Here is a 21,930-nt window from a genome sequence, read left to right on the forward strand (position 1 = left end):
CTAACAGACTTAAAAACAATTTGAAGTGACAATCACAAAAAACGAAATGGAAAGTAGTGCAAAAATTAATGTTGAAATTGTATAATTTTAAATATTCTGTCACCTCTAGTGGTTTGTCATTGTGATTTTGCATATGAAAATCTCTAGGCAGGGTATATGTAGTTTGAAAGGTCATCTTCAGTCATCTTATAAATGTTTGGAGGATAAAAGCCTTTTTATTATGCAGACTGCATAAAGAAAAGCTTGACTGAATTTTCTTGACTAATGAGGATATGTAGAAGCTGAGAGTCCATTTCTTTAGTAGATGGGAAAATTCCTAGGTCAAGCCCATTGTCTGAAAGTGAAGTGAGATGTTTGTATTTATGAAAGAGGTTATAGATATTAAAGTTAAAGGAACACTGAATTGGATAACTTGGGAGAATAAAAGCTGTCACTCAAACTGTTTTATAGGTGGAGAAATAAAGATTAGAAAGAATCAGAGGTTCATAGAAAACAAAATTTAAACTGTTAAGAAATATTTAAGTAAGCTTAGAAGATGATTTCAATGGTTCTTTAAGATGAGGTCCTGAGGAAATGGTTTGTCTATGAAGGTTTGAGAAAGTTAACAGTAATACTATAATGTGTATAACTGAATAGATTCTATGAAAGTTAGTATTTGTTCAGTAAATATTGAGTATCTGCTATGCCCTAGGCACTGTTCAGGCACTGGGAATGCTTCAGTGGGAATTTATAGACGAAAATCTGCTCTTTATACCATTATAATCTGCTTGCATTGTACCATTTAGACAAAGAATATAATGTCCTCAAAAACATATGTGAATAGGTAGATGAAAATGGTGTTTAAGGCTATAAAGTCAAATGGTTAAAATGGTAAAAGCAGGATCACTTGTCTTATTTGCCTTCAACCAAAAGAGTCTTGGTCACCAGGTGAAGGAAGTGCTAAAGCTTGGAAATAAGTTTCCTTTCTATACTTTAGCCAGGGCCACCTTGTACAGCCAATATTCTATTCTGGTTTTCTGCAGTGTCGTAGTCCTGACCCTGGTAGCTAGTAGTTGAATAGTTGGATAGGTCGACATTTGATAGCTCATAGGATCTGTCTATAACTTAGATACATCTGAGAAATAATTTGCTTATACAGTATAATGCAGTTATTTCTATATATTTTTAAAATAAAATTACTTTTAACTCTAAAGGCCTCAGTTGCCTGTTACTTATTCTAATTGTTTGCTAAAGTATTTTGTATGGGTTACAGATTTTATGTTAGTAGTTCCGTTAGTCAACATTTAGTCATTGTAAGTATACAGTGTCATAACTTTATCCTGATGATGTTCCTTAATTGATAATTTCAGATTTTTGATCACCGTGCTGAAGGGGATATAGATAAAAATGCTAACAGTGTATTGATAAAAAGCCCAAGCAGGACCCCATCTAGTTGCAGCAGTTCTCTGGATTCAATCAAGGCTGATGGGACCTCTTTGGACTTCAGCAGTAAGATTCATGAATCTAATTAATAGAAGTGATCTACTTACTTGACATTTAATAATAAGTATATTATAAATGTATATTCAGTTCAGGAGATATTTGAAATTTGTGTAAGTTTTTTTGGAGTTATAAGTAGTTGATAAGTAAAAGAATATTTAGTTTATTTTTAATTCTTAGTTATTTTAATAAATTGAGATGTGATATATTATACTACAAGGGATAGAGTGATTTCCTTACGAGGCTTATAATCAGTAGGGAAACGTTGAATGGAGCCTTAAAACTAACATACTTTGCCCTGTAAATGACAGTCTTCCCAAAAGGATCCTAGTGGATAGCTTCAGGAGTATGAACCACATATAAACCTGAATGATAACTAAAATTAAGTTTACAACTTAATTTTGATTTCTTCACCTGAATCTGCCTTACTTCTAGCATACCGCAACAGTCAAATGGAGTCACAGTTTCTCACAGACACTATTTGTGAAGAGAGCTTGAAGGAGGTATGTTAAAGCATTTCTCATTTCTAATGCAACTAAATTCCTTGTTTTATTTTTTCTTCTTTTAATTTTTAAAAAATTGTGAAATATTTTAAATATGCAGAAGACAAGTTTTGTTTTCTTTGTTAAGGACCCGACCTAGCAGTTAATTATATGGAGTAAAAATCATGATTAGAAGACCTATGTTTTGTTGTTTCTTCCCAAGTCTACTGTTAATGAATAATCTTAAGAAATAAATATTAGATAAAATAGGTATAGCCTACAAATATCTGGATTGTATTTCCACAAATACATGCAAAGTGCTTTAAGCTATTTAGAAACAAATGAAATGGTTATAATCAAAATGAGCTCCCCTTGAATGGTCATGCAAACTTTTTTTTTTCTTTTCCTCAGAAACTCATAGATGGGAGAATAACAATAAAGGAGTTCCTTATACTTCTTCAGGTCCACATTTTGATACAGAAACCCCGACAGAGCACTCTTCCAGCCAAAGTAAGTGCAATTTCTTGGCAAAATAGTTGCCTCAGTTAAAATACGAGTATATTGTACTTATTTACTAAACTGCATCAATGCAAGCATTTATTCAGAAACATAAAAAGAATCTAAGGAAGCAAATTTTCTGACAATTTTCCTATAATATTTATGTTTGTGGTTAGCATAAAAATTGATATTTTTTTGTATCCTGGATTTTGATAAGGTGACAAATTTTTTCTCCTTGCAATATTGGGGAACAGTGTGTTTCTCCAGGGCCCATCAGCTCCAAGTCGTTGTCCTTCAATCTAGTTGTGGAGGGCACAGCTCACTGGCCCATGTGGGAATTGAACTGGCAACCCTGTTGTTCAGAGCTCATGCTGTAACCAACTGAGCCATCCGGCTGCCCCCAATCTATTTTGTTTTTGATACTGTTTCCTGAACATAGGCTCTTTCCTACTATTATAAAAATCCAAGTTTCGCAGTTTTAATAAACATTTTTCTTTTTTTAGTAAATATTTTTCAAAAAAAAATTTAAGATCATGGAATATTTGAATAAGACAAACTCAATTTAAAAGATTAACAGAAAAACTTAGAACACTTTCATAGGGATATTTTTTCCCTTAAGTCTGTTGAATATTTACAAAAATTAGTTATGTCTTTCGCCACAAAGAAAACATTAACAAATTGAAAAAAAATGGAGATTTTATGGACCACGTCATTTGATCTTAATCCAATAAAATTAGGACTGATAGAAGGACTGAAATATTCTTAACTTCTTGGAGATTATGCACCATACTTCTAGATCACTCCTACATCAAAGAGGAAATCAAAACTATTTAGTAGAAAGCAAAATAAAGGAGAACATAAAATACCAAATCTATGGGACATATAGGAAAAATGTTTGACAGGAAATTAAAAGCCTCACATATCATTGTTACAGAAGAGTGTTACAGAAGAGAATTATTAATACTTTAAGAAATTGGGGGCCAGCCCAGTGGCTCAGGTGGTTGGAGTGCCAAGTGCTCCTAACGCCAAGGTCGCTGCTTTGTTTCCCACATGGGCCAGTGAGCTGCACCCTTTACAGCTAAGACTGAACAACGGCTCTCCCTGGGGCTGGGCTGCCATGAGCTGCTGCGGGCTGCTGAGTGCTGCCGCGGGCTACCATGTTGGTAGCCAGAGTGAGTGGTCGGCAGCCATCATGAATGGCTGGCAGCCGGTGAGAGCTGCTGTGAGCTGTGAGCTGCTGCTGTGAGCCAACGACTGACTGCTTCAGCTGGGCGGGGCGCAAGGCTCTTAATACCAGCGTGGGCCAGGGAGCTGTGTCCTACACATCTAAACTGAGAAACAACGGCTTGCACTGGAGTGGGAGGGGGAGGAGGAAGAAGGGAAAAAAACAAATTAAAAAATCGGAACAATAAAATAGCATCCTTTAAAAAAGTCAGGGAGACAGAATTAATGCAGGTAAATGGTAAAGGTAATGAATTTTTGGATATCAATTTACTTAAAATAATGTATAGCCGTTTTTTCCCCCAAGCTTTATTATGGTATAATTGACAAATAGTACATAGCCATTTTCAAATCACTTTCAATCCAATGTGAGTGGAACATCTACAGTTTCCCTAAACATCTGTGGAAAAAGGACTTTGATGTCAGAAGCTTGAATTTAAATCTCAACTTGTAGCTTTATTAGGTATAAGAATTTTAATGGAGTATTCAAATTTTTCGTTGTAGAACTTTTAAAAATAGGCACTCTGAAACTTCAAACAATACTTGAACATGATTTGTCCTGAAAATACCAGTTTTGAGGGACTGATTTGTTTGTTTGTTGTTGTTGTTTTTTTCAGTTTACTGTGAACACACAACCTACTCTGGAAGACCTGATGTTAAGTCAGTATGTTTACCGACCCAAGATACAGATTTATAGAGAAGATTGTGAGGCTCTTCGCCAAAAGATTGAAGAGTACGAAAGTTTCGTTCTGTTTGTTTGTTTGTTTGTTGGATGGGTTAATAATCTGTGTGGTAAGATTTTAATTCAAGTAACACCAAAAAAGTTGGTGGCATTAATTGGCAGTGTGCTACAGTATGTTTATAGAAAGAGTTTCAGCTTTATAGTCAGACAGACTGAAGCTCAATCCTGACTACAACACTAGTAGCTGAGTAACCTTATGTAAGTTAAGTCATTTAACCTTTATTTCCACATCCATAAATTGGGGATAGTCATACCTACTCACCGGGTAGAAATAGTGTATATAAAATGTTTTCATGCCATTCTTAGCAAGTATGGCCTCAATAAACAATAATTATTAGATTATATTGTAAATTGTTTGCAAATGAACATCTTCAAAAGAGGATAGTACTCTTTAGAGATTTATTTATATAGTGCCTAAAATCAAGAATGCCTTTGGGTTTATAATTTTATCACATTTGCCCTTCATTTGCATGTATAAAAGAACATAGTGGGGCAGATGGGTGGCTAAGTTGGTTAGAGCGCGAGCTCTGGGCAACAGGGCTGCCAGTTTGATTCCCACATGGGCTAGCGAGCTGCGCCCTCCGCAACTGGAATAAAGTCAATGAGCTGACGCTCAGTTCCTGGGTGGCCAGATGGCTCAGTTGGTTGGAGCGCGGGCTCTCAACCACAAGGTTGCTGGTTCAACTCCTGCAAGGGATGGTGGGCTGCGCCCCCTGCAACTAACAACAACTGGACCTGGAGCTGAGCTGCGCCCTCCACAACTAAGATTGAAAGGACAACAACTTAACTTGGAAAAGTCCCAGAAGCACACACTGTTCCCCAATATCCCCTTCCCCCGACCCAAAAAAAAACCCACAAAAAACATGGTTTTACTCAGACTATAGCTTAGTGCTTAGGTATACATAGGTGTTGCAGACAAATATACAAAAGCATAGTATATCTGGATTCCTGAACGTGCAGGATTTGCAAACCAAAATAATGTTTTTTTCATTCTTATCTAGAACTGTCCAACTAAATTTGAACCAATATAATAAACAGAAAAGAAATAAAATAATCTTTTAAGAAGTATGTAATTTTAAAAGTAGAAACTTAAGATGCTGTTAAATTATAGTAGTGCAGATTTGCCTGATTCTGGTTTGTTCACTCAAACAATTTATATATTGAGCACCTGTTATGTGCTAGGTACTGTACTAAGTACTGGGGTTCTTCACTGAACAAGACAGACAAGTTTCTTCTTGTTAAAAGAGTTGAGTATCTCAGGATTTGTCAAACTACTTTCTTTTGAATGAAATAAGATCTTGCATACAATGAACAATCTGTTCAAATGTACTCTACTGCTTGATTTTGCACTTCTGTGCCTGTATATAATATCTTCTAACTCTGATATAAATTTATTTTTTCTGCTTATTAACGAAAGATTAATATATAACTTTGCTGCTTTTATAAATGGTATTCTTTAAAAGTGAGCTAAGACTTTGAAGTGAATTAGGAACTTTTATTTAAAATAATAGCTACAACTTCACAACAATTATGCATTACCAACCCGAGGATTCTTTATAAGCATCATGTTTTCATGTTGGATAAAGTGATACATTGAGATGAGAATCTATTTGTGAGGGAAGTTTTTTTGATTCATAACATTCTTGAACATTCTATAGGTGTTGAAATAATAAGGCTGGCTATTGTTCATGAGTGAATTCCCCTCTTTTTATGTAGAAAAGAATTAGGAAAAATTAAATTAAGTATGCCTGTGGATCTGAGTTGATTGATTCAAGCTGATTTCTGAACCCATATGCTAATTAACTTTTCTATATTTTAGACTAAAGCTTTCTGCATTGAACCAAGATAAACTGTTGACTGATGTAAATAGGAACCTATGGGAAAAAATGAGACACTGCTCTGATGAGGAGGTACTTTTGTGTCATTTTTTGAATGGGAATCAGTATAGACATTTTGAACAGTTTTTATTGTGAAACAGGGAACTGTTACTTGGTGTAATTAGTGATAAGTTCTTCAACTTCTCAGGTGTAATATGTTACCAAGGTTTTATTTAATTATACGAGTAATTGTGAATATACAATCTTTTCAAACTTGAAATGATCAATTTAATATATAAAATATAGTTGAAATTTACTTAGAATTCTCACCTTCTTGTTTGCTTTTCACGTAGATTAGATGAGGAAAAGATTTAGTTGATTAAATAATAAGTAACTTATTTTATATATGCCTAAATGTTAAAAGAGTTTTATTAACTAAGAGGCTGTCATGTTCTAATATGTAATATTAGTAAGTGAATTAAAACCCAGGATCAAAATTCAAATCTTTGGTTCTATTCTTAGTCTATTAAATGGAATTAAATTTGCAAATGAGAAGTGCCCTACCTTAGGAATCAGCATGTGCAAAGCTTAGCACATATCATCTGAATCAGCCTTCTTAGACCATTTGCCTTTTCTAACTCATTTGTTTTAGTGCAATATAGCCTTTGACTTTTTCTTACAGCTGAAGGCCTTTGGAATTTACCTGAACAAAATAAAATCCCATTTTACCAAGATGACTAAAGTCTTCACTCACCAAGGAAAAGTGGCTCTCTACAGCAAGCTGGTGCAGTCAGCTCAGGTACTTTGAAACAATTAATAGCATAGAATGAAAGATCTATTAGAATTACTTTATTGTAGTACTGGATTATGAAGAATGTTTCTTAGACATGTGAATGAGACTTGGGCAAAAACTTAGAATTATTCATAAGAGGTGGGGTTCAATGTATCAAAAGTGGCAAATCCTGTCATCTTGAGTAATTCTAGAATATATTTACTAATATGGGCCTATTTCTCATCTCAAATTTGTTATCCATTTTACTTATTGTAATAAAACAATATAGGATTCTGATCTTTCATTACTAAGGATTATACTATAGTATTATCTTCCTCATAATCCATACCCAGCTGTATATGTTTGTGATCAGTTTAAAGTAGTATTTCCCAAAATGACCATCCTTTAAGAAAGGTTCTATATTTAAAAACTTTCTATTAGCAATAAGTTTGGGAAATATTATATGCAATATCCTCCTTTTGGAGAAATATAATAGCATACTAATGTCTAAAGTCAGAAATCTTCTCTTTAAAAAAGTCTGAAAAGAAAACAGGCTATAATTCTATTTGACCAGTGTTTCCCATATTTATTTGACCAAAGCATAGTTTTTAAGGAACTCTCTTTTTTTAAGTAGTATGTTAATATGTTATGTGGAAATGCTAGAATAAAGGGAAAGTACAAAAATGAATTACTAGAGTTTATATTAGACTGAAAACTTTGACCTTCATTTTAAGATCTGCCTGTTCATGATTTAGACATAGCAGTTATGTCAGCTATTTGGAACATTTATAATGTTGTAAAGTTTTGTTTGGAACTTTAACTTGACAGTCTATAATGTTGTATGTTTAGAATGAGAGGAAGAAACTTCAGATAAGGGTAGATGAGATGGACAGCATACTTAAGAAGATCACTAACTGTCTCACTGAGGTGGAAACAGGTAAAGTATTTTGAATTCTCTTCCAAAAGAAAATTTAATTTTATTTAAATGCTTCCTTGCACAGAGGAGCTAAAAGAAACAACCAGGAGAAAAGACTAGGGTCATGGTAGTACAATATCATAGAGGTTCAGGGAGATCCAAGTTTCAGGAAGAAAAGAATAATCAGCATTGTCAAATGCTGAAAGAGGTCACGACGGTTAAGGACTGAGAGCTACCATATCTGATGATTATGTAAATTCTGCGATCCTTGAGAACACAGTTTCAGGACAACAATACTAAACAAGTTGGGATTATAAAAGGACAAACTTGAAAGGCTAATTTTCAAATGGAGATAAATTCATCTATTTAAAAAAGAGATTATGGTCTAGGTCATGAAGAGGTTTCCAAAGAGATTTATTATCTTGGGCATCTCTTGTTGATTGTGTAATGGAGGACCATAGTAAAGGAGCTTTAATTTGCTCTAATTTAATGTTTCAAACTGCTTATGCAAGGCTTCAGCATAGTGATATCGGCAATCTGTACTTCCTTCCTCTCTTTATCCTCTGGTGTAGAGATTTAGATTTTTATTTTTATTTTTTATTAAGGAGGGCGCAGCTCAGAGTGGCTCATGCAGGGATTGAACCGGCAACCTTGGTGTTATTAGCACCGTGCTCTAACCAACCGAGCTAACCGGCCGCCAAGGATTTAGATTTTATCATCCACTCGTTTGTATATTCTCTCCCCTAATGCTTTCTTCTGCCTTAACAATTATGTTTATATGAGTGATTCCCAAATTCAGTTAAATTCATCAGGTATTTTTTGAGTACCTACTGCATGCCAAAACTGTGCTTAGCATCAGAAAAATAATACATGTAAGACACAGATTTTGTCATGTAGCCTGTCATCATGTTGGGTGAGGGCATCTTTAGCCTCTTCATCTTGAGTTCCTGACTTAACATTTCTAGCTTCCTGCTGAACCTCTCTGCAAACATGTCCTTAAGCACCTTAAATTCTGTGTGAATAAATGGAATTTATTGTCTTCTCCAATTTCCAAAATAAAATCTGGAAACTTGTTCTCCCTGATGTTTCTTGTCTCTATTAATATTATCACCATTCTTATATATTGCCAAAGGCTCGAAACTTTCATTTTCTTTGATTCTCTCTTACTAAATTCCGTCATATCTGCTTCTTTATCTCATATTCTTTCCCATTCCCATTAAAGCTATCTTTAATTTTGAAATATGCTATTTTAAGTCTTCTAACTTGAAATTTTTCTACACTCTTCCTTCTATCTCATTCTAGTTCAACCTTCACATTGCTGCCAGATTAATAATTCTGGACAGTTTTCCTTACTCCCCTGAAAAACTTTTCTGTCTTTTTATTTATTACAGAATAAAGTCCAAACTCCTGACCTTGACATATAACATTCTCTGCAGTCATTTTTAGATCTTTCTTTCTTACATGGTTTACTATGATTACTCCCTTATACATTCTAAATTCCAACCAAATCTTGTCATTTCTATGCAGTCCTACCACTTTGTCTATGCTAATGTACTCTGCTGTTTTCTGCCAAAAGAAGTAGTCTCTATCTCCCTTGAGCTCCCAAGGCTATTTTGTTAGAACTTCTTATAATACCTATCACATCTACTTGTGATTAGAGTTAGTTTTGTATAATTTATCTTCCTAACTAAATTGTGAGCTGTGTGGGAGCAAAAATCAGCTTTTATTTTTCTCCGTATCCTTCAGAATTCTTAGCACTGCTTTCCACAGAATGTGTCTAGTACATGTTTTCTGCATTGAATTGATGATAAGTATATGAATTCCATAGTCTTAGACTTCCCTACCCCTTTATCATTACCTTACTTTCTACTTCATGGAAAAAAATAGCAGCCATTAGGCCGAACTTCTAAACTTCCTGCTACCAAAGAAACCAGTTTTATATATCTGCGTATCCATTCTGTCGTCCTTTCTTTTCCCTAAGACCAATTTTTCCACCTAAATTTAAATTCCATCTGCTGTTCTCAGCTCAGGAATTATATATCACTGATTTTCCCTTTTCTCTTGTATATTCAACCTCTCTACCTCCTCTACTGGATACATTCAGCTCTCTCTCAGCTTTAAAAATACCAACAACCATACTTCTTTTTCTAGGTACCACTACTGAATGGCTCCCTATTTCTTTCTTGTTCAGTCATTATTCCTTGAGCAAATATACTGAGTACTTACTAAAGGCCATGTACAATGCTCAGTGCTAAGAATACTATGGTGATTAAAAACAAAAACTTTATGGCCTTTGGAGCTTTTAGTCTAGAAGAGAATATAAGAATTAAGTAATGTTATGGGAAATGCTCTGGAGGAGAGGTTGCATGGTGCTATAAGGTCCTGAAACGGATTTCTGACCTAGTTCAGTCAGGAGAGGCTTCCCTCTGAGGAAGTGACATTTAAACTAAGATCTGAAGAATGAGTAGGAGTTAAAGTGAGAAGTGAGGGGAGAAAAGACTATTCAATATGAGTAACACATGCAGAAGCCCTTCAGTGGGAAAGAATGTACCAAGTAGAAGGGTCTGAAATAAGGCCAACCTGTCTGGAATAGAGAGAGCGCAAAGAAACATTGTCTGAAATAAAGCTGGAGATGTTACTAGGGGCCAGGCCAAGGAGGGCCTCTTAAGGAGTTTTGACTTTTTCTAAGAACAGTGAACAGCCATTTAAAGAGTGTTAAGCACTGGCTGCGTGTAGAAATTGGACTTAAATAGATCAAGAGTAAATATAAGAAGTTTATTAATTATTGGACTGGTATGGTTAAGAAAAACAGTAGCTTATATTAAGGGAGGCTGGTGGTGATGAAGAAAAAATGTAGATTCAAAAAAAATATATAGTTTTTAGTTTATTGGGGTGACAATGGTTAGTAAAGTCACATAGGTTTCAAGTGTTGTCCTGTAATACATCATTTATATATCACATTGTGTGTTCACCACCCAGAGTCCGTTCTCCTTCCATCACCATATATTAGATCCCCTTTACCCTCTTTCAAGAAATATTTTTGAGGTAAGAATCTAAATTTGGTTTGGGAAGAGACTGGAATTTTAAGGATGATTCCAAGGTTTTAAAAACAAATTAAATAAAAATGTTTAAATGTGTGTGCATCCATTTATGTATGTGTATCTGTTCCTGCTTAGTCCATGGGGTTGCCTAATAATAACTTTGATATATGCAAATTTATATAAATAATTTCGACTCAAAGTGGCCACTGAGAAGCTGCTACTTGAGATCATTGCCATATGGCTCAAAGTTCAGTTGTCTGACTCTAGAAGCAAGTTTTTGTATGAAATTATAATTATAGCTCAGTGCCTTATTGGGAAGGAAAAGTGCGGGAAAGAATAGTATTTGTGAATTATTCTTCATTTGGGGACCGTCTAATCTTTTCACCTCCAGTTGTTTAATTATTATTATTATTTTTGTTTAATTATTTTTGACTGAGTTATTCTAATACACATTGTCTACTTAGAAACTAAGAATTTGGAGGATGAAGAGAAAGACAATCCTATGGAAGAATGGGATTCTGAAATGAGAGCTGCAGAGAAAGGTAACTGGATTAATTAAGGAGATAAATGGGGAAAAAACTGTTCTGAGTTTATTTATTTAAGTAAAGTTAAGTGAGATAGAATTTTCAATAAAACAGATGATTTTTGTAGCAACATTTCAATGTTTCCATTCTGATAGATTTGTTTTTATTTTTCTTTTCAAAGAACTAGAACAGCTGAAAACTGAAGAAGAAGAACTTCAAAGGTCAGCCTTGAGTGTTAAAAAATATGCTGAACTTCACAAAGCTAAATGACTTTTTCACCTCCAGAAACTGACAAGATTGGGGACGAGTATTCACTAAGGCTGCTGACTCAGGGGTTCTGCTCTACTTGACCCTAGAGGCCATCTTAGTCCACAGTATTTTCTAAGCACTGTTGATTACAGGGCATTAATCCAAGGCAGTATTTCTCGAGTTTGAATATCAGGATCCTTTTAAAGAAAATAAACTTAGCATTAAACTGTTTTTATATTGTACTATTATATTATACTTAAGTATAAATAAGTATAAAATGAGATGTATATTTCTTACGCTCATGGCTCTTATTTAACTATAACACTAAAAGAAATCAAATATAATGACAAAACCGGTAAAATTCCAGTTGACAACATTAATTTGATAGGTGATAATATTTGGCTGAAATTAAATTGATGCTAGCAAAATGACTAACAAAGCATAAGTTCTATTTAGATCCAATAAACTAAACAAGACCAAATTCCGGCACCAAAATTATGCCATGTCTCAGTTTTTAGGTGGGCTTTCTCATTTTCTGCATTATTCTTATATTTTTATCATGAAAATGAAAACGTAAATTTTAATAATCATAAGGAACATGGAACCCCCAAGGATATCTTTATGGATCCTAATTTCAGAGCCATTGATTTAGGCCTTTCTTAATTAGACCCACACTTGTAGATTAATGTTCATTTTTTTAAAAAATATCCGAGAATGCAAAAATGGATGCCATTCAACTCATTGGGGAGCCATTTAGCATGTGACTTCTTGTCATAAACCTTACATTTTAATGGAGTCCGAATTCTCTAACAACAGACTTACCTTTCTGTGACTATCTGGTTTGACTTGCAGAAATCTCTTAGAACTGGAGGTACAGAAAGAGCACACCCTTGTTCAAATAGATTTTGTGCAAAAACAAACAAACAGAACTAAAGAGCTACTGGATCAGCTAAGGTAAGGAAAAGCAGGTGTCAGTTTGTGTTTCATCCTGTGCCTCTGTGGTTGTCCAAACCGACTTGAGCAGTTGACATGCGTTTGTAGTATGTATCACTGTTTTTAACCAACGTAGCCTGAAAAAGAGTCAGTGTACTCAACACTAAGCTGAAAGTACACAAGGTGGGAGAGCTGTGGAATTATAATTTTGAAGTATTGAACACTTTTATATTGCTTAGACTTGGTTTTTCTCTGATATATAGATCGATTGAGTGAATTATTTATTTCAAAAACATAAGTTTATACATTCACAATATTTGAATTAAAGTATTAATTGTCTCCTAATCCAGTAGGAAAACTCCAGCAGGTGCTGCTAGTACTGATTGGGTAGGTAGTATCCGAAGTTAACCCTCTTGTTTTATCTCAAAAAAATGTTTATTCTGTCTTGTTTTCTCTCGCTCCAGCTTGTCTGAGTGGGATGTCATTGAGTGGAGTGATGATCAAGCTGTATTCACCTTTCTTTATGACACAATAGAACTCACCATCACCTTTGGAAAGCCAGTAGGTGAGAAGCAAAAGATTAACTCCTCTGTAGAAAAATATGTGGCTAAACTTAAATCTTTATTTTAATACAATAGTGACTATTGACATAATGAAAGCACTGCTGAAAATCTTAGAAGAGGCAATCACATTAATTAGTGAGAATAGAATTTTATTTTTATTTTATTAGAGTAAAACAAAAATTCAGTTAATGAAAGTTGTCTTTTGTTGCATTACATTAGACAGTAGAAATTTTGCCTATCCAAATAATGGATCAACATATTCATATCTATTTAGTCTAAGTTCCTTTTTTCGGCCACAGTGGATTTCTTTTATTTCCTTAAAATACATGGTCTCTTGTGATAGAGGATTTACTCTAATGGCTTGTGACTCTTGACTGTTTTTTTTGTGTGTTTTTTTGTTTAATTGTTAAACTTCAATTAACCTAAAAAGTTAATTGGAAATTCTGTGTGTATTGGTGGGCTTACCAAAGTAGGTAGACTATATGGTGACTGGAAAGAGTCCTAGCTGTTTCGTTGGAGTTGCCTGTCAGTCTCTTTAGGTCTTTTCTCTTGAAACATTTAGCTTCATCGTAGCCAACCGTGGGTAAACATGGCCAAATTGGAACTTAGGATCTTTACAATTGCCAGCCTCCAAACATGTTTCTCCTTAAAAGTTCCTTTTCTTGGAGGGCTGGTTGGCTCAGTTCGTTAGAGCGCAGCGCTCATAGTTCTTAACACTAGCATCGCTGGTTTGATTCCCACATGGGCCAGTGAGCTGCACCCTCCACAACTGGATTGACAACGACTTGATTTGGAGCTGATGGGTCCTGGAAAACCAGACTGTTCCCCAATAAAATTTTTTTTTAAAGTTCTTTTTATCAATGAATACCATCATCTTCCATCCAGGTTCAAAATTAAAACTTTGGAATCATTCTATACCTCTTTCTCCCTTACCACACATGTCATCAATAAGACTTACTGATTTTAGTTTAATATTCATCCACTTTGCTTCACCTCTTCTGTCAGTTGTCATCTCTAACCTACCTGACTACAATAACATTCCAGCTGGTCTTTTGGATCTTCTCTTTTTCTTCTCCAATTCATTCTCCTTCCTATTGCTATAGTGACTGTTGAAAATCGGATCATGTACCTATGCCTACTCTTAGACTAATGATTAAAATATTTGAGATAGCCTGTAAAGCCCTGCATGAATTAAATTTTTCCTCCTTTTCCCACCTCATCGTACACTGTTCTCTTCATGTGGGCCACAGTGGATTTCTTTCACTTCCTTAAAATATTATGGTCTTTCACTCTCAGCTCTCTTTCATTTCATTCTCCCTCAGGACCTTCATATTGATGTTTCTTATACCTGAAAGCTCTTTCCTTGTCTTGTCCATTTAGGCTGCTATAACAAAAATACCATAAATTGAGTAACTTATAACAACAGTTTTAGAGGCTAGAAGTTGGAGATAGCAAACCATCATGGTCAGGTGAGGGCCCTCTTCCAGATTACAGGATTCTCATTGTATCCTCACATGACGGAAAACCAAGCTAGCTCTCTGGAATGTCTTTTATAAGAGGTCTCTACCCTCATGACCTAAGCACCTCCCAGAGGTTCCACTTCCTAATACCATCACATTGGACATTAGGAGTTCAACATATGACTTTAGAGGAGACACAAATATTCAGACCATAGCACCCCCTCTTCACAAAATAAATTTCTACTAATAATCCTTAAGAACTCAGTTCAATTATCACTTTCTTGGGAAAGTTTTCCCTGACTCTTATTTTACCTATTCTCTCTGCTACTTGCCTTCCTGTTATATATTCTCATTGCTTCCTATAGTTTTCCTTAATAGTGTTTACCACAATTTGTAGTTCTTGATGTGTTTATTAAGTGCAATTATCTGTGTTCCTCTGAGCTGTAAGCTTCTTGAGAGTACAGATTGATCATGTCTGTGTCTCACTATGGTATCCAAAGTGAAAAGAATCAGTTTAAGAGATTAGGAGATGACTCTAGAGTCTGAAGGAACTAGCAGCTATCCTGGCTATCTAAAACTCACTATTATCCTGCTAAAAACATAAAGCAGTTTTACTGTATTTGTACAAAGATAGTAGGTGTGAAAGGTCATAGCCATTTTCTTTATATGATTCCTGAAAATAATATCTTTGCACAGAAGTTAAGGGTCAAAGAGGAGGCCTTGATAAATATACTATAACTGTACTACACCTTAAATTTCCTTCAAAGGCTTGCTAGTCAATATAGTTTTTAGCAGTCTCAGGGGAGCCTTTAACATATAGAGGGAATAATATGATTCAAGGATAAACCTTTAAATAACTCTGGAAAAACCCTGCTACCCAGAAAGAGTAGGACTTTAAAGTACTAAGTTGTATGTGGCTTAAAATCAAATAAAAAAAAAATACTGTTCTTATTCTTGTTCTTCCTAGTTGGTCTCCCTTTCCTGGGCAAGGCTTATAGGAAGATTGTTGACCTGAATTTTCATTCTCTGTTAGATGGTAAGTTCAAAACATTTGGGCAACTAAAATTTTTTTTGGCAATTTACCAAGTGTAAATTGCTCTGAGAACTCTCACATACTAAGTTAAATATAAACAATAATAATAGTAGTAATAATTTGTTGGGCCGGCCCAGTGGCTCAGGTGGTTGGAGTGCCATGCTCCTAACGCAGAGGTTGCTGGTTCGATTCCCACATGGGCCAGTGAGCCGCGCCCTCTGCTTCTAAGATTGAGAACAACATCTCTCCCTGGAACTGGGCTGCCATGAGCAGCCGGAGGTTGGTGTGGGCTGCTGTGTGTTTCCATGGGCTACCATGTGCTGCCATGAGTGGCCGGTGGCCAGCATGAGTGGCTGGCAGCAGGCGAGAGCTGCCATGAGATGCTGTGAGCGGCCGACAGGAGACTACCAGCATGGGCCAGGGAGCTGTGTCCTCCACAACTAGAATGAGAAACAACAGCCTGAACCGGATGTGGGGGAGGTGGAAGAAGGGGAAAAATATTTTTTAAATAAAAAATAAAAAAATAATTTGTCCTTAGAAATGTGTATTAGACATAAAACTGGGTAATGTTCCAAATATTGGGTAGGTCTTAAAAGAAAATGTTTTTTTATTATTACTAGATCTTGAGCAATGATTAATGATAGCTATTTCCATAATTTAAAAATTACCATTATGAATACATCTGTTTCAGGCATGTGTATTACTCACATTAACACTATGAGGTGTAGATATTATTCTGCATTTTACAAATTAGGGGTCTACACCTCAAAAAAGTAAATGTGCTTAGGATCATTCAGGTAGTAAGGAAAGCCAGGATTTAAACTCAGGTTAAACCCATGCTCTTAACCAAGTTCTATTCTGTATGTGATAAACACTTGAGTTTGTATAAGATTGTTTTATGTTCACCATATATGTTGATTTATGTGTTTGAAAATAAAATGGAGAGGATATTTATTTATTTTATTAGTTTCAGGTGTACAAAACAATGTACTAGTTAGACGTTTATCATTTAGATCCCTCACACAGTGATAACCCCCCTCCCTGGAGAGGATATTTAGACATATAGTAGTTTGGAGGTATGTCTAGTTTATATAATATTTCACATATATATATGTGTGATATATGAAATATATTTGAATAATAAGTAGTAACCTGCTGTTGTGTGTTTTTTCCCTTCCTCAGAGAATAAAGCTCCTCCTTCCTCCCTTTTAGTTCATAAGCTTATTTTCCAGTACATTGAGGAGCAGGAATCCTGGAAGAAGAAATGTACAACACAGCATCAGGTACCCAAGGTAAATTCTGATTGAAATACCGTGTTTCCTCGAAAATAAGACCTAGCCGGACAATCAACTCTAATGCGTCTTTTGGAGCAAAAATTAATATAAGACCTGGTCTTATTTTACTATAAGACCAGGTATAATATAATATTCATATAACATAACATTCTATATCAGGTCTCATATTAATTTTTGCTCCAAAAGACGCATTAGAGCTGATTGCCTGGCTAGGTCTTATTTTCGAGGAAACAGGGTATATAAATAAAAATTATGTTATCTGTCCCAAAAAGCAGAATTGAGATTTTATAAATGTAATAGTGGATCCTGAAATGATAAATATATTATATTGTTTAACTTTTGGGGTTTCTTTATAAAAGAGCCATTAAACACTGAGATGTTTTTATAATTTCATTTCTTCTATTTTTCCCAGATGCTTCAAGATATCTCATTGGTAGTGAGCCATTGCAGACTTCTTGGAGAGGAGATTGAGTTTTTAAAGAGATGGGGACCAAATTATAACCTAATGAACATAGATGTGAATAATACTGAGTAAGTATACAGTTCCGTAGGGCTGCCATAACAAAGTATACTACAAACTGGGTGGCTTAAACAGTAGAAATTTATTGTCTCACAGTTCTGGAAGCTAGAAGTCTGAGAGCAAGGTGTCAGGATTGATTCCTTCTGAAGCCTGTAAAAGAGAATCTATTCCATGGCTCTCTTAACTTCTGGTTATTTATTGGCAATCTTTGACATTCTTTGGCTTGTAAATACATGACCCCAATATCTGCTTTCATCTTCACATGACATGCTTCCTGTATATTTGTGTCCAAATGTCCCTTTTTTATAAGGATACCAGTTATTTTGGATTAGGGGCCCACCATACTCTAGTAGGAGCTGATCTTAAGTAATTATATCTGCAGTGACCCTACTTCCAAATAAGGAGATAGGTACTGGGGGTTAAGGCTTCAACGTATAAATTTTGAGGAGACACAGTTCAACCATAATAGTAATTAGTGAAAAACATATTAAAATAATTAATTTTATTAATGAATTTCATGACTCGTGATAAAAAAACAACCATAATAATACTTTGTTCCAGATGATTCACCCTTTGTCTTATTTGATCAGGTCTAGAAATAATGTATACCTAAGTTTTCATTTGCCGGTGTAAAAGAAAGATATATTTGTGTTTCATTCTATTTTTGTTTTGTATTTTTAATTGAGGATCTTGTCTTTTACAGATTGAGGCTTTTATTCTCCAGCTCTGCAGCATTTGCAAAATTTGAAATAACTCTGTCTCTCTCAGCCCATTATCCATCTATCCCGTTACCCTTCTCCATTCAAAATCACCTTGGAATCATTGGGTGAGTGAAAGCCAGCAGAATAGGGCTTCCAACTACTTTTTTACCTTTGTTACATTATTTGAATGCTCCCTCAAAGTGGTCAGTAAATGGATAGACCATAGTGAGACCCAAATGTCACTTCTCTCTGACTTCATTTTGAAGAATTTGTTCCTTTAAAGTCAGTGACCTTCATTGCTCTCTCCAGGGGATGCTGATGCTTTCTGAACACTCTTACCTAAAACAGGAATCAAGAAGGAAAAAATCCTTCATAAGTTTTGCCCAAGTCATAATATGAATAACTTTTATGGCCTTAAGTACAGAATAATTATTTTAAAAGCCATACAGTCACAATACTCTTCTCAATTAGTCTGTGGAATAAGACCTAAAAATATTTAATTCCTACTATGTATTTTGAGACTTTTTAGACACACTGCTAACAGATTGTAAGATAGCAGAGTTTAGAATGTGCCTATCTCAGATCCATTAGTAAACATCAATAGTTTAGATTTTTGTAGCCAGAGAAAGCAACTAGGTCAAGATACTTCACAACTACATACAGAATTGGTTCTTAGGCCTTGTTTTCAGAATCTTAATTCAAACTGGATAGTCTAATTATTTCCAGAAATGCCTATGTGTGCTTCCTGGGAGATTCAGAAACTGTACCCCAAAACGAATTCCACTGAAATGGAGATAAGTCTGTTTCCAGAAAAATTAAATAATCTTTTGTTCTTTCTAGCCGAGATGAAATTGCCGCTCTTCTATCTAAAGTGCCACTGGGGGACAACTACCTAAAGAATGTAGTCAAACAAATTTACAGAGATCTGCTTCAGGACTGCCGTTTCTACCAGTAGACCCATGGACCACAGCTGTAACAACCAAGCACACTTAATAATGGATACTATGTCAGAGTCTCCATTGCTGTTTAATCTTCATCTTTAGGTCCTAGAAAGAAGCCTAGTAAAATACCTTCTGATGATGTTATAGTTAATTTGTCGGGTTAGTTTTTAAATCTCTACCGTCAGGAATAATAAAAGGCCTCAAATAGCCAGCTATCAACTTGCTCATCTTTCTACTAAAGGTTTAAGTAGTAGAACACATAGGGAAAATATCTCCTAATTAAAGTGGTGCTCTCTGCGTTAGTACAAGTCCTAAGGAGTAACTTTTAAGTATAAGTGTCACCACTGACAAAAACATAAACATTTCCCCATATATAGAGCTGTGATTTTTATCTGCATAGCAGATATTTCTGGAATTAGACATGTTTGTCTACAAACTACTCATCCTCCTTTTTCCCCCCATTCCAGAAATGTTATTTGGAGAAAGCAATAGCACTCAACTATTGGATTGGTTGCCATCTTTTCTTGAGGGCCTTGTTTCCTTTTATTATATAATATCTAGCAGTGTTTTTTTAATAAGTATATTTTGTAGGGAAAGTTCATTCATTTTGGTCCAGTGCATATATGTAAATATACTGATTTTGTGTTTGTGATGTAGTAAGGAAATGTATATAGAAATACACAGATGCATAGAGAGATACCCTTCTGCCTGGGCAGTTTCCATATTTCTGAAGGATGCTTTACGGAAATGTTCTCAATTTCTTTTATTAAATAATTACACTTCAAACAATATCATACCCAAAACACCAGTTTTGTCAAATTCTGGCAGTAGTAATAAGCTTAATATAAGTATTGGTTTCTGAAGCCATACCCGTCATATACAAAAAATGAAAATATCCATTCATAGTGAATGATCAATATCATCTGTGAGATAGATAAATATGAAAAAACTTTTACCCAAACTTTAGTCAAATTCTAATCATGATAATTTTTGTTTATTTTATATTTAATTCTAAGCTAAAATATATTTACATTTTAAATTAATTCATCTTAAAATTTTGCTTAATACTTTAAGATCAGGTTAAAGTCCTATGGGTCTCATGAATGTTACCTTCCCTCTTGGTTTGCTTTGACTTCTGAGTTATTAGTCAAAAGGTTCCATGGTCTTTTAAGCTTCAAAAGTCAAGACACAACTCATTTGCCATAAAAATCAAGATGTGGATGTTCCCTATTTCTATGAGCTCCTTGAAAAACTTTTAAAGTCAACAATATGGTCTGTTTCCAATGAAACTAAATTACTTTTCTTACTGGAGTTGTTTTATTTCTTTTCTGTAAGCCTAAAAAGTAGAAGTTTTGTTTTATGCATTTTGGTAACCTGGAATGATCAATTCCAAGAATGAATTGGCTTGTAATGATGGTCTCTGTTTTCTTGGGTTTGGAGTACATAATTATAATATTAACTTAGTTATTTGATTTTGTTCAAAGTGTTGGCTATTTTGGAAGTTTTTTCTTCATTAGTTGGAAGCAGATTATTTTTTGCACTATTAAAATAAGTTTATTATATGAAATCTTTGTTAAGCAGTGTCTCTTTATGAAGTGAAGACTTTTTACCATGTATCCAATAGACCTTTGAAGATATGCCAAAGAAAGTTCCCTTTAGGAACACGCACCTATTTGAAAACTGAGACAAGATTAAAATAATGTCATGACCTAAATATAAGAACCAGGTACAAACCACAGTTTTCCCTATAAAAGAAAACCACAGTAATAAATAAATAAAACTATTTTGAAGTTTCTCAAAAAAATTATCATTTCTATGAGCTAATGGAGTGATTCTCAAAGTATGGTTTCTAGATTGGTAGCATCAGCCTCACCCCAAACCTGCTGAATCAGAAACCCTAAGTCCAGCAATCTGTGTTGTTGATTTTTTTAAACAATTTTATTGAAATACAATTCACATATCATATGATTCACCATTTAAAGTGAACAATTGAATGGTTGTTAGTATATTCACAGGTATGTGCAACTGTCACCACAGTCAATTTTAGAGCATTCTCATCACCTCAAAAAACCCCACTTTTCAACAAATGATTCTGAGAAAATTAGACATCCACATACAAAAGAATAAAGTTGGACCATTGCCTTATATGTAAAAATTAACTCAAAATGGATCAAAGACCTAAATGTTAGAGCTTAAACTATAAAACTTTGAGCAGAAAACAGGTAAATCTTCATGACGTCATGACATATGTAGCAGTGGAATTTTAGAACGTCAAAAGCAAAAGCAACAACAATAAAAAATAGACTTCATCAAAATTAAAAACATGTGCATTAAGACATATTATCAAGAAAGTGAAAAACACCTAAAGAATGGGAGAAAATATTTGCAAATCATGTATCTGATAAGAGTCTAGTATCCAGAATATATAAAGAATTCTTACAACTTAACAACAAATAGACAAACAACTCAAATTTTTTTAAATGGACAAAGGACTTGAAGACATTTCTCCAAAGAAGATACACAAATGGCTGACAAGTACATGAAAAAAAGTGCTTGGCATCATTAGTCATTAGGGAAATGCAAGTTCAAACCACAAAGAGATACCACCTTAAATCTACTAGGGTGGTTATAAAAAAAAGGAAAGGAAGTGTTGGAGAGGATGTGGAGAATTTGGAACCTCCTGCAGTGCTGGTGGGAATGTAAAATGATGCAGCCACTGTGGAAACTGGTAGGTTGGTGCAAA

The 21,930-nt window shown here is 34.7% G+C and overlaps 1 protein-coding gene across 1 annotated transcript in view; it reads left to right on the plus strand.

Annotated features, from left to right (window-relative positions):
• Window positions 1-20,749, plus strand: part of KNL1 (kinetochore scaffold 1) — a 53,004-nt gene extending 32,255 nt beyond the window's left edge. The window contains exons 11-26 of the mRNA XM_019725479.3: window positions 1,350-1,488; window positions 1,915-1,982; window positions 2,373-2,471; window positions 4,298-4,413; window positions 6,242-6,332; window positions 6,922-7,038; window positions 7,861-7,948; window positions 11,433-11,510; window positions 11,674-11,713; window positions 12,594-12,695; window positions 13,139-13,239; window positions 15,665-15,733; window positions 16,913-17,022; window positions 17,438-17,556; window positions 18,249-18,371; window positions 19,087-20,749. Coding sequence (XP_019581038.3) covers window positions 1,350-1,488; window positions 1,915-1,982; window positions 2,373-2,471; window positions 4,298-4,413; window positions 6,242-6,332; window positions 6,922-7,038; window positions 7,861-7,948; window positions 11,433-11,510; window positions 11,674-11,713; window positions 12,594-12,695; window positions 13,139-13,239; window positions 15,665-15,733; window positions 16,913-17,022; window positions 17,438-17,556; window positions 18,249-18,371; window positions 19,087-19,201 — 1,575 coding nt within the window. The 3' untranslated portion in view covers window positions 19,202-20,749. The remainder of the gene's footprint in view (window positions 1-1,349; window positions 1,489-1,914; window positions 1,983-2,372; window positions 2,472-4,297; window positions 4,414-6,241; window positions 6,333-6,921; window positions 7,039-7,860; window positions 7,949-11,432; window positions 11,511-11,673; window positions 11,714-12,593; window positions 12,696-13,138; window positions 13,240-15,664; window positions 15,734-16,912; window positions 17,023-17,437; window positions 17,557-18,248; window positions 18,372-19,086) is intronic.
• Window positions 20,750-21,930: the final 1,181 nt, after the last annotated feature.

Source organism: Rhinolophus sinicus, chromosome 3, assembly GCF_057876585.1.
Source record: "Rhinolophus sinicus isolate RSI-liver-muscle chromosome 3, RSI-T2T, whole genome shotgun sequence".
Classification (NCBI taxonomy): Eukaryota; Metazoa; Chordata; class Mammalia; order Chiroptera; family Rhinolophidae; genus Rhinolophus; species Rhinolophus sinicus.